The sequence below is a fragment of the Physeter macrocephalus genome, chromosome 10, assembly GCF_002837175.3.
Source record: "Physeter macrocephalus isolate SW-GA chromosome 10, ASM283717v5, whole genome shotgun sequence".
NCBI classification, from domain to species: domain Eukaryota; kingdom Metazoa; phylum Chordata; class Mammalia; order Artiodactyla; family Physeteridae; genus Physeter; species Physeter macrocephalus.
In genome coordinates this window covers 27,770,153-27,783,857 of record NC_041223.1, presented here as the reverse complement: position 1 = coordinate 27,783,857, position 13,705 = coordinate 27,770,153, and the positions used below count along the sequence as shown (strand labels likewise).

The 13,705-nt window shown below is 39.0% G+C and overlaps 1 protein-coding gene across 4 annotated transcripts in view; it reads right to left on the bottom strand.

Annotated features, from left to right (window-relative positions):
• Positions 1–10,715, bottom strand: part of MTFR2 (mitochondrial fission regulator 2) — a 100,440-nt gene extending 89,725 nt beyond the window's left edge. For 3 of the 4 annotated variants that reach the window (XR_008618337.1, XM_024122648.2, XM_024122647.2), the window contains exons 1-6: positions 10,390–10,694; positions 9,646–9,758; positions 5,627–5,731; positions 4,836–4,948; positions 3,052–3,287; positions 1,223–1,580 (exon numbers count right to left, since the gene is read on the bottom strand). Coding sequence is in view for 3 of the 4 variants with exons in the window: in XM_024122648.2 (XP_023978416.1) it covers positions 1,223–1,580; positions 3,052–3,287; positions 4,836–4,948; positions 5,627–5,731; positions 9,646–9,708 (875 nt within the window). In the remaining variant the exon portion in view is untranslated. Of the gene's footprint in view, positions 1–1,222; positions 1,581–3,051; positions 3,288–4,835; positions 4,949–5,626; positions 5,732–9,645; positions 9,759–10,389 lie in introns of all 4 variants that reach the window. The other variant, XM_007112239.4, reaches the window with a different exon arrangement.
• Positions 10,716–13,705: the final 2,990 nt, after the last annotated feature.

Below are 13,705 nucleotides of genomic sequence, written 5' to 3'. Positions count from 1 at the left end.
AAAAGTACAATAAAAAAAAGCAAAGAGAAGAAAACAGTAAAGGAAAGATATGAAGATAAGACAAATAAGTCTGGCATTCAAACTTCTAATAGGCTTTCCAAGAAAAGAGAACAGAAGAAAAGAATAGGAGAAAATTATCAGAAAAATGTTATAAGAAATTTCCAAAAATAAAGGACATAAAACTCTAAACTGATTGAGTTCAATCAATAAGTGAACTCAGCATAAGGAACTTAAAAAGAAGTAAATGCTCAGCATAAGAAACTTAAAAAGAACTCTCCAGGGCACATCACCATGAAATTTAAGAATACCAGAACCAAAGAGAAGATCTTAAATGCTTCAAGAATGAAGAAACAGGTTTCATACATGGCATCAGGAATCAAAACGACATTAACCTCTCAACAGGAACACTGAGAGCTAGAAACTGATGGAATAATGTCTTCAAAATTCTGAGGAAAAATGATTTTCTGTCAATTATATACCCAGCCAAACTAGCAATTAAGTGTGAGAATTAAAAAAAAAAAAATTCAGATATACAAGGTCTTAAATCTACCTTTCATGCACTCCTCAGGAAGCTGCAGGAAGATATGACACCCAGGAAATGGGTGATGCGACACAGGACAAAGAGAATGCCCATGATGACGAAGGAAATCCTTAGGATGACAATGCAGGAAGTTTAGAGCAACAAGTGAGATTAGAACAGGACAGAGGGCTCCGTGAGGGGATTTCCGTGGTGGGGGGGATTCAAGGAGGCAATTATTAACTGCTAGAAAAAATAAAATTAGTTAACAAACAAAATGTAATCATAGTATATGAAACGGCTTACCTGTGAATGTTTACTGTTATAGTAAGGATATAAATTCTGAACACGGATTTAAGGAAAGACTGTGACTTAACCATATCGGGAAGATGTAATAAGAAGTGTGTGTGCATGTGTGTTAGGGGGTAGAATGTCTAAGAGAACATATTCCAGATTTTTAACAACTGCAAGTAAATATAACTAAAATATCAAGAAATAGCAAAAGTAGTACATTGTTTCAAAAATATGGAGATAGGACACTAGAACAAAGTCACAAAAAACTGAAAATTATTCTCTCTTGAGGGGTATTTGGGGTAAAGAGGAATCAAAGAGAAGACTTATATATGTTTACTTTGATAAATATAATAATTTCTTTAAACACCATTGATAAAATTTGGGTTCATTTCTCAAATTATGACAACATACCTTTCAATAGCACGTAGCTTAACCTTATTCACATCCTTCAGAACATCCAACATGTTTGGAACATCTTTATTTTTCTGGTTTTTTGAATCATGACTAAAATTGGTTTTCCTAGTATCTGGGTGCTGCTTTTTCACTTCAGTTGCTGAATTATCTGATGCACAAATATTATTAGATGCTGTTTGCACGAGAGGAGAACATGGAGGCTGTAGAGAAGAAACCTGAGGAGGTGGTGGTGGAGGAGGAGGAGAGGGAAACACTGAACTTGAAAACGAATCAGGTTCAACACTCAGTTGAGTAGTCCCTGATGATGGCATTTGTCCCAAACCACTAGGCCTGTCGTTCTCCAAGTCCAAGGAGCCTAAAGAAAACGTGGTCTGTTGAAAAACCATGCAAAATTTTCTCCAATATAACACGTAACACTAATTAGAATCAAAACAGGAACAATTCTGTAATGCTACTAAAATGATACTGTGACCAGGAAGGTGAAGCAATCCCATCTGCTAAGTAATTTCTGAAAGAGTCAAGCAAACAGTAAATTCATTTTTAATCCAATTAGGATTCTCTTTGTCGGGGAAGGGGGAGAATGCATTTTAAAGAGAAAATTAAAAGTGCTTTTTTCACATACAATCTGAATTTCATCCTCTATTTACAAAAGCTAAAACACGATCAACAACTTGTGGCTAGAAACATGCAAACTGATATATTCACTCTATGATGACATTGTAGAAACACCCAGGCATATATTTTCTAGGCAGGAGCCTAAGACGGGTACCAAATACTTAACTTTTTCACAAGTTTGCTCCTAAAATCATGTGTAACACGATTGCTTTAAAAAAAGTGTATATATCATATCTCATTTATTACACAGTAGTATATATAATATTTAATATAAATTATAAATATACAATACTATATAAATATTATGTTATATGCAAATTATATATGTGTTTATATGGATGTTTTTATATACATACAGATATTGTGTGTGTATGTATATTATTTAAAGCAAGTCACATCTCTAAAAATTTTAAAAAGAATCATCTGGAAAACAGTATTCACCTAGATTGGGTGGAAGTAGAGCAGCAATAACTTCAAACTACAAATATATATATATATGAAGCCTCAAATCTATACACTTGTCTCAAATTAACGCATCCCTCCGCTTAAATTTCCAACACTTTTCTACAGAGTTAGAAAAGCTTACAGTCAGCCCTCCGTATCCTCAGGCTCTGCATCTGCAGATTCAACCAACCGCAGATCAAAAATACGAAAAAAAAAAAAAAAAAAAAATTCCAGAAAAGTTCCAAAAAGCAAAACTGGATCCTCCATGCACTGACAACCATTTACATAGCATTTCCATTGTATTTATAACTATTTGCATTTTATTACGTATTATAAGTAATCTAGAGATGATTTAAAGTATATGGGAGGATGGAGGATGTGTATAGGTTATATGTAAATATGCCATTTTATATAACGGACTTAAGCATCCTAAGATTTTGGTGTCCACAGGGGTCCTAGAACCAACATCCCACGGATGCCAAGGGACAACTGTACTTAGAAAACAGGCTTTTAAATACAAAACTACAATCTTCGGTAGCATAGCTAGCTCTTCTTTAAACCAAAGCCATCCCTGTCACTACAAATGCAACTTAATTTATTCTCAATAAACATCAGAGGTAATACATATATACACCCAACATCGTTTCATAGTTAATGTCATTCATAAGATACATTAGCAGCAAACATTCCTTTCTTACTCAGAACCACACTGACTTAAATACTAAATGAGTATCATCCAACTGAAATAAAAATCCAACGTTACTTACCAGAATTTGTACTGTTTCTCAGTTCTTGCCTTCCCACAATTGCAGCAATCTGAGAGCGAAGAAAAGCTAGCTCATCTTCAAGGGCAGCTATTTTTTTAATTGCAGCTTCACTTTCAGCCCAATCACTTTTTGTTGGTTTGTTATGCCTTAGAGCAGGTGTCAGTGGATCTTCAACTAGTTGCAAAGGATGGAAAGAAGCAATTTTCTCCTCTTCTTCATTTTTCCATATACTATTTCTGTAGGTGGAAGGAAAAAATGGAAAGAGAGAGAGAAGGAGGAAGAAAAATTTTCTAGAAATAAATCCTTTTGGTTAAAGAATAAAGACACCAAAACAAAATCAGAATAGCTCTCTTTACCCTATAATGGTCTCTAGACTCACTGAGGACAAACAACATCTTATGTAACTTTATATTCTCAGTACCCAGAACAAATGCTGCCTTTAATAGGTGACCAATAAGCGGTCAGTGAATGAAGGAACACATCTTGCTTTCAGACTGTAAACCAAAAATAATAATCCTATCTATTAACTTCAAACACAGTACGAATTGATTTACTTAGAAATAAAGTTAGGGTTTCCCTGGTGGCGCAGTGGTTGGGAGTCCGCCTGCCGATGCAGGGGACACGGGTTCGTGCCCCGGTCCGGGAGGATCCCACATGCTGCGGAGCGGCTGGGCCCGTGAGCCATGGCCTCTGAGCCTGCGCGTCTGGAGCCTGTGCTCCGCAACGGAAAAGGCCACAACAGAGAGAGGCCCGCGTACCACAAAAAAAAAAAAAAAAAAAAAAAAAAAAATGGATACAGAAATAAAGTTAATTTATTTAGAAATTCTACATATTCGGAATATAAGGTCCTACAGGATTCCTTGTTATGTTGGGGTAAGTTTACCGTATTCTAATTTTTTGAAAATTTATAAACCAATTTGATATAGAATAAATTTAGCCAGTTTTTTTGAATAACTGACCCTTTTGTACTTCAGCCTGTATCTGAATACACTAACAGCTAAGTTAGTACTACCAAGCAGTAAAACATCCAAATGTTGAAATATATTTAACATCATTGCCTGATAAACAGTAAATAAACACTATATAAGTTTTGGCTAAATATATAAAATAAATAAATATAGTATTTAGTATAGGAAAGAGCTTTCTCCTAAAAATGAACATGGTGATTTTTATATCTTTTAAATATAATTCCTTCCTAGGCCTGGGGTGAGGTTTAAATGTGCATTAAGAAAGACTAGCTAGGGGCTTCCCTGGCGGCACAGTGGTTAAGAATCCACCTGCCAACGCAGGGGACATGGGTTTGAGCACTGGTCCGGGAAGATCCCACATGCCGCGGAGCAACTAAGCCCGTACGCCACAACTACCAAGTCTGCGCTCTAGAGCCCACGAGCCACAACTACTGAGCCCACACGCTGCATCTACTGAAGCCCACACACTCTAGAGCCCGTGCTCCACAACAAGAGAAGCCACTGCAATGAGAAGTCCTCACACCACAACGAAGAGTAGCCCCAGCTCATCGCAACTAGAGAAAGCCCGCACACAGCAACGAAGACCCAACACAGCCAAAAATAATAAATAAAAATAAAATAGATTTAAAAAAAAGAAAAAACTGGCTAAAAATGAGAAAACACCAGTCATCCCTATTAGGAAGACATTAGCAGGACACAGCGCAGTACAGAGGTAGACAAAATAAAAAGGCTCAATCAGTCTGAACATACTTCAACATGTGGAAGAACTCAGATTATAGCCCACACACCACTTTCCAAGATAAGCAGAAAAATTACCGAAATCTGAGATAACTGGCTTCTTCATCATTCGTCACATACAAAACGTCAGCAAAAGATGGAACTACAGATCCACAGTTAGCTGGGTCAACAGAGTTCAAGAGTGGGATCACCTAAAGGAAAAAAGGAAAAAGTCAGGGAGTCGGGGAAAGACACATGCCCGTGGAAACTATTTATGTAAGTTAAAAATCCACAAGAGTGAAAAGGAAAAAGGATATGCAATAGAAAACCATACACCTATTAGCGAGAAAAAAAACTGAGGAAAATAATTATTCTAAAGTCTACACATGTGGCAATATTCTCTCCCCTGGTGAATGTCATCCAACATAAAACACAAACTAGGGCTTCCCTGGTGGTGCAGCGGTTGAGAGTCCACCTGCCGATGCAGGGGACACGGGTTCATGTCCCGGTCCGGGAAGATCCCACACGCAGTGGAGCGGCTAGGCCCCTGAGCCATGGCCGCTGAGCCTGTGCGTCCGGAGCCTGTGCTCCGCAAGGGGAGAGGCCACAACAGTGAGAGGCCCGTGTACCGCAAAAAAAAATAAATAAATAAAACACAAACTAGAAGAATAAAATAAGCTACTCAGAGGTTGCTTCGCATCTGCCAATCTTTGGATATAATTACTTAAAAAATAAAGACAAAGACACACGTGAAATGACTTGTTTCCAGGATAAACTAAAGGTTTTTGGCTTGCAGGAAACATTTCTTCTTTTGTTCTATCCTATGTCCCTAGGGGTACCTGGGATAATTTTACACATGGTGCTTAAACAATGCATGTTGACTGACTTACCTCAAAATTAGGCCTGGGACAAGGTTTTAAAGGAAGAATTTTCCCAATAATACGAACAATACTCCGAGCTGATCCATAGTCTTTATTTTCCCAAATCTGCAAAACCTATTTAAACATAAAGCATTGTTTAGAAAGTAGTACTCTATTGAGCATGTTTATATTGATATTACTTATGGAAAAAATGTAAAATATGCAATAACATTTATTTTTAAAAAGAAAATATAGAATGGCATACTTCTAAAGTATTTTCTTCAAAGAATTAAACTTTATTCATATCTGTCTTTAAAAAAGTGGGAAGCAGGGGGATGGGAGTCAACATATACAGATTCCAGGAAGAAAAGATCTTTTGAGAAAGCACCACAAATTCATTCTGTTTTATTTCTGATAATGGCCAAATATCTTGGGGAACTTTATTCATAAAAACTGTCTCCCCTCCTCCCAGCTAAAAATCCCATCTTTGGGCCCAATGAAAAATGGACAATTTCAATTTTTCAAGCAGTGAAGTAATACAGAGTATATTCATGTAATTTCCTTTAAAGGAGAAATAAAAAGGGGAATAAATGAAGCAGGCCCTAAACAGTTTAAGGATGCTTTACTTACTGTCGTACTGGCACAAAAAGAGACACATAGATCAATGGAACACAACAGAGAGCCCAGAAACAAACCCACGCATGTGCAGTCAATTAATCTACGACACAGGAGGCAAGAATATACGATGGAGAAAAGCAAGTGGTGTTGGGAAAGCTGCACAGTTACATGAAAATCAATGAAGTTAGAACACTCCTTCACACCATACACAAAAATAAACTCAAAATGGTTTGAAGACCTAAATGTAAGACATGACACCATAAAACTAGACGAGAACATAGGCAAAACATTCTCAGACATAAATTGTAGCAATATTTCCTTACATCAGTCTCCTAAGGCAAAAGAAATAAAAGCAAAAATAAACAAACGGGACCTAATTAAACTTAAACGCTTTTGCACAGCAAAGGAAACCATCGATAAAATGAAAAACCTACAGAATAGGAGAAAGTATTTGCAAACTATGCAACTGACAAATGGATACTCTCCAAAATATACAAACAGCTCATACAACTCAATATCAAAATAACAAACAACCCAATCAAAAAATGGGCAGAAGACCTAAATAGACATTTCTGCAAAGACATACAGATGGCCAACAGGTACAAGAAAAGATGCTCAACAGCCCTAACTATTAGGGAAATGCAAATCAAAACAACGAGGTATCACCTCATGTGGGTCAGAATGACTATCATCAAAAAGTCTACAAATAATAAATACTGGAGAGGGTGTGGGGAAAAGGGAACCCTCCTACACTGATGGTGGGAATGTAAATTGGTGCAGCCACTATGGAGAACAGTATGGAGGTTCCTTAAAAAAAATAAAAGTAGAGCTACCATATGATCCAGCAATATCCCACTCCTGGGGAAAACTCTAATTCAGAAAGATACACACACCCCAATGTCCATAGCAGCACCATTTACAATAGCCAAGACATGGAAACAACCCAAGTGCCCATCAACAGATGACTCGTTGAAGAAGATGTGGCAGGCATAGATATAGAAATAGATATACATATAGATATACATATACATACATACATATACACATACATACACACAATGGAATATTACTCAGCCATAAAAAAGAATAAAATATTGCCATTTGCAGCAACATGGATGGACCTAGAGAATATCATACTAAGTGAAATAAGTCAGAAAGAGAAAGACAAATATTATCACTTATATGGGGACTCTAAAAAATACTACAAATGAATCTATAAACAAAACAGAGAAACAGACTCACAGACATAGAAAACAAACTTATGGCTGCCAAAGGGAAAAGGGAAGGGGAGCTATATTAGGAGTATGGGACTAACAGATACAAACTACTGTGTGTAAGATAGAAAAGCAACAAGAATCTACTGCATAGCACAGGGAACTATATCAGTATCTTGTAATAACCTATAATGGACAATAATCTGAAATATTATATAACTGATCACTTTGCTGTACAGCTAAAACTACACAATAGTGTAAATCAGCTATATTTCAATTTTAAAAAAGAGAAAAAAAAGAATGCTTTACTTACAGTGGAACACATTTTCTAGTAGTCAGTTCTTGACAAGATAACAGAAATGAAATGTGCTTCTATAACTCAAATAATAACTTTGTCCTTTAGCTTGGAGTTTCCCATATTGGTGTAAACTATTCCCACAGGAACCTCCCCCAAAATATGACATAACGTTTGTTCTTTTGGAAGTGATTTCAACACAAAGGAGGCATTTTCTCTCTTTAAAAAGCATTAAAAATTGGACTTTTCATTTTTCCTGAGATCCCATAGGGAAAATAAAGTTTATTATAAGCCACAGATATAGAGGTAGCATCCTCATGGAAACATCCAGTAAGCAGATGGATACACAGTTCTAGAACTTAGCAGACAACCTGCATTAGAAAGATGGATTTGGGAATCATCAGCATACAGAATACACGACAGGTAAAAATCGAAGCCATAGGACTAGTTGAGAAAAACTGGGGCGAGAGAGAATGATTTGAAAGTCATCAGCACATAGAATCTTCTGCACAAAGTCATGCCATTCCTCTGCTTTTAAATGGCAAGGGTTCTGAATTTATCTGATCATACCCAAGCACCCGGCTCTAACCATTAAATACTGATTCCATCAGCCAGCCTCACAATCTTCCATCAATTCTGCCAGCTCAGTTGCCATAACATACTCCATGAATTGCGTATTCATTCTCCAATCACCCTCAAAGGTCCCCTGCCACTTGGCCCTATTCTATCTATCCAACTTAATTTCCCACTATCCATTAACAAGAACACATGCTCTTTTGGGTTAAGCAGTTTTCCTTCAGATTGATGGCCTCTCTCAATTTCTTTTCACTAACTTTTCAAAAGAAGGTTGCTGATGCCACTTCCCTTCCTCAATCATTTTTCAAACTACAGTTCAGCTGCCACTCTCTGCCTACAGAAATCCCTAAAGGCATCAATAATCTACTGATAAGCAAATCTTCAACAATCACTCAGTCTTTGTTTATCTTTAATCTCTTCAATTCTGAAATTCAAAATGCTTCAATAACATCCAGTGACATCCTCCATTACATGTCATCAAAGTCAAATATCAAAAGAATGTCGGTAACTCCAAATCTGAATCTCTTTTCTTTCCTACATTCCAGAACCATATACCCAATTATCTGCAGGACCTTTGTATTTATATATTCCAACAGCACATATGACTTATCTCCCTACTCAAAGTAGTTTCTCCTATGGAATTGTCCATTTACATTAATGGCTCCATCATTTTTCAGCTGTTGTTCAAAACATTTTAATTATCCTTGTCTATTCTAATTCACCACACCAAACAGCAACAATCTGCCCATTTTCTGTAAGCCCCCCTATTATTTTTGTGTCTCTCTTATATTCAGTCCTGTATTATAGTTATCTGTATACGTTTCTTATATCTCATATTATATTTTAAGCATCATGAATACAAGAACCATGTACTGCTACTCTGCATCACCTACAGAAACAAGCATATTGTCTTAGATGTCGTAGCTACTCAATAAGTAGACAAAATTTGATTTGCTTATACTTCTCGCACCTAAGCCAACCTCTCTCCTTAATATTTATTCTGAATTTTCTGAGCTATAACTTGCCATTCTATATCCAAGTATCAAACTTAAATTACCTTAAATAAAGCCACTATATATTTTTAAAATATTTTATCTATGAAGGTCACGTCTATCTTTTGCTTCGTTTGTATCTTTTGTTATTTGACCTATCAAGTAAACAGGTTCCTGATAATCTTATCCCGTTTTTTAACTCAAACTATCAAAGCTATACTAAAGGAAACTTGCCTTTGTTACACCTATAGAGAAGTAACAATTTTGCCTTGAATGTTGACATATAAATCGTTTCCCAAATAAGACCTCAAACAAATACAACAGGTTCATTCAAATCCATTAAAAGACATTTACCTGGTTTACAGGAACACCAAAATATTCCAGCATCTCTCTTAAGATACTCAATATGAATGACATTGATGAGGCAAATACAGAAGCAAATTTAAGGAAACATTGTTTCTTGATAGCTTAAGGGGAAAAAAATTAGAAAACATTACTCTTGATAAATAAATAACTGCCGCACAAAATTGTATTAAATAACTGGAAAACCCCTTTGGTTACACATTACACCATCAACTAATCTCTCTGGCCAGCATTATTTTAATGAGAGGAGAGAAAAAGAGGAATGGGAGAATGGGGAAGGGTTGGTAAAAGAAACTTCAATTTATCAGTTAAGTTGCATTAAAAATGCATAGGATTTTTTGAGCCTCTGAAGGGACCTGGTTAATAAATATCAATCAGCGAAACTGGAAACTTAGCAGGGAAGCCTTCAAGTTAGTTGCAACAGCGATGCGCCCTCTCTCCGAAAGCTTTGGGCTGAGACTCTTAGGAAGGATGAGTTCAACCCATCCTTGAAAGCAGGCAGGGGGCCGACGCAAGGCTTTGAAAAAAAGGAACGGGAGCTCTTCCTCACTAACGTATCGGAGTACCACCCATCCCTCCTCGCTTATTTTAAAGACTATGAACCCCAGATAGGCGACGTGACTTAGTCACCTAACTACTAAATAACAGGCCGAGACTAGCGCCCGGTCACATCACTCGCTTTGGCCCCAAGCTCCCTCGGCGTCTCTCCTAACCCATTATGGTCGCCTGGCTTACCTTCCTCCGAAGCCCAGCCTCCCGGCAACCACGGGAACTTCAAGCTGCAGTCGTTAAGGAACCTTGCCGCGGAATCCGCAGAGGACGAGGCCCGGCGTGCACTCGTCCTGGTCCAGGAGCGCTCAGACGTCCACACGTGTCCGCCCGCGCGCCTCGGCTTGCCTGCCACGAGCGGTGACGACGCCTCCACTGGCCCAGGGCTTGGCCCCGTAGCCCCTCACTCGGCCGGGGTAACTCGGCTGGAAGCGCGGTCCTCCTCCCGTGCGCCACCGAACCCGTCCCTTGCCTCCACGATTGCCTCGCCACTTCCGCGTCCCCCGACTAAACTTAAACTCCGCGGGCCATGACCCGTGCCCGACCTCATTGGACACGGCTGAAGATCGTTGCTTGTGACTGGTTACGGAATGACGTCAGGTTATTTACGGTTATTTAGACTGGCTACTGAGGGTCTTCCTCCTTCAGGAGGGCGGGCCTTCAGCGAGGCAGCCAATAGAAGCCTAGAGGCAGCAGGCGGGCGGGGCAGGCCGCGCAGGGACGATGACGCATGCTCAAGACTCGTCTTTAGGTTTCCCGGTTGCTCTCATAATACCGGTGTCTACAGCCCAGAGTATGGAACGATTATGGCCCTTGGATCAGGCCCACGATGCGGAGTTCGTGCCCCACACAGATCTTCGCAGGGAAAGTGTGTTATCCTCTACATACAGACCCGAAGTGGGGCCGCTCTCCCAAGTCCGCTTGCCGTGGAATGTCGCGATATGTTTAATAATTCATTCGTCTATTCAGCAAACATCTATTATATGCTTATGCGACTAGCAGATGCTAAACGCTGTCATCGAGGAATCTGCAGCACTGCAGTACTTAGAATGTTCGTTCATGAACCGCTCCAGGTTATCCAGGCTGCCAATGCTGATCTGGCCTAGCCTACGACGGTAAAGTGACCACCAAGTCCTGGCAGGTGATATCCCCATTTTCAATTCTGATCTGAGGTTACTGGTTTCATAAGAAACAACAGCTACTGGGCTTCCTTGGTGGCGCAGTGGTTAAGAATCCGCCTGCCAACATAGGAGACACGGGTTCGGTCCCACATGCCACAGAGCAACTAAGCCCGTGTGCCACAACTACTGAGCCCGCGTGCCACAACTACTGAAGCCTATGCGCCTAGAGCCCATGCTCCGCAACAAGAGAAGCCACAGCAATAAGCCCACGCACCACAACGAAGAGTAGCCCCCACTCACCGCAACTACAGAAAAGCCCACGTACAGCAAGGAAAACCCAATGCAGCCAAGAATAAATAAAATTAAATAAATTTATTTTAAAAAGTAGCTACTGCTTCTAGTATTTCAGTGAGAAATGCACTGGAGTGACATATGATAATTTAGGATCAACTGTGTCTGCTGCTGACCAACACAATCAAAAAATGGGAGAATTTTTCAACTAATTTCTCTATGTGTCCACAACATTTATTCATTATACTAATATTGAATGTACTATGTGCCAGGCATCATTCTAAAGCACAGGGAATGTAATGAGCAAGGCAGCTGAGGTCCTTGCCCTCCTGGAGCTTACTACATTCTAGTAGAAACCTCAGAGACGATTTCTGTGAGCAATATATATAAAGAGCATCTCTCTCCACTCTCTCTCCATGATTTATTTTTCCTTATAGCACTTATACCATGTATATTTATGCTCCACCTACTGCCAAACAAAACTCCAGAATAGGAAATTTGCTTTGACCCATGCTGTATCTCCAGCGCTTTAGAAGACTGCCTGGTATATTTGATGGGCGTTCAATAAAATAATTGGATAAATTATTTGAATATTTGTTGAATAAAATAATTGGATATGGGATGAGAGAAGACAGACACCAAGAATAATTTGAAACGAAGAAACCGGCAGAACAACAGTGATTATAGTGACAGGCCCAGTAGTCTAGGCTAGATAAGGATTAAAGGAGCAGGAGTGGGGTGCTGGACAAATGTAAAAGAATGCAAATGTATCAGCGACACTACATAGCATTTTCTCAAGTTCCTTGTCCTTCCCTTTTGCCTGCATAAATAATGATCTTATAACCTCCTCCCTTTCCAATCTGATATCAAACAGCACACAATAGGTCCAAAAGGAGAATATCCCTTGAGACCATGAGAAGGGAAACCAGTAGTACTAAAGCCTCCTTCAGGGTGATTAATAGAGCTCAATATTCAACTTTGATTTAGGTAACAGCACAGTGGGCCCAAGTCAAATGCTACATCTCCATGAATGCTTTTCTGACAATTTCCCTCTAAAATTAATTCTTCAGTGATCCTTCCTCCATTTTGTTTACTAAAGCATTCATACATACATCTTGACAACCTTTTACAAGATTTGACATTAATATTTTTCTATTACTTTTAAGTGAAATTACTTTCGTGAACTTTTAGAATGATGCAGAATTTCAGTAAATCTTTTCTACCTTTTCTGTCATTTTTGAGTAGTGTTCAAATATTTGATGGCATGCTAAGATTTTCCTGGCTGTGTTCCCCTCCCGCAGTTGAATCTAGGCCCTCAGTCCACAGTGTCTACCCTGCGAATTAGGATTCCACTTTCAGTACTTTCTCCTCAGTGTGGGGTCCCGTCCTTAAAAGGAGGCTTGCCTTGACAGGTCCGTTTTGAGAGTTCACAGAGGTAAAGTATTCCAGTCTCTCTAATCCTTACTGTGGGTACCTTGTGCTCACTATTGGAGAGGAAAAGTCCCCAGTTTTAGTAGGCTCACTTGAGATTCTCCTTTTCAAGCCTGTCAGATGCTACCCCAATTCTTAACTTCTACTCACACAGAAATCAGTACCAGGCAGGTTGGTGATTTGTCCCCATCCCGGTATCTGTGGGTTCCTGGGAAAAGCTTGTCACCTAGCTTAATTGTAAATGCTGTCCAAAGATAATTGGTTTTGTTATCCAGATGTATTTTTTCCATTTTCCCAGAACCGTTAATAATACATGATAGTTAATCATCACACTATGTACTGTATCCCCCAGACCAATAATTTATTCAACTTTACAGCCAATGCTAGGCATACTTTCCCAGTGAATAAATGGAGGCTGAGGGCGGGCTTGAACAGAGGCTATAAAGATGTGTACTCAATCTTGCCAACTGCCCAGTTGAAACCCCATTAGCCTTCTGACACAAGGCTAAGTTTTAGGTGATTAGGAGTACTCGAATTACTATAATTATCTTAAGTAATGGGGCAGGATACAATGTAACATTCTAACAAGTAGGCAATAGCCTCTCCAACCTTAACCATAGGATCTCATGAAAAGGTGATATCCAGATTGGGATGCACAT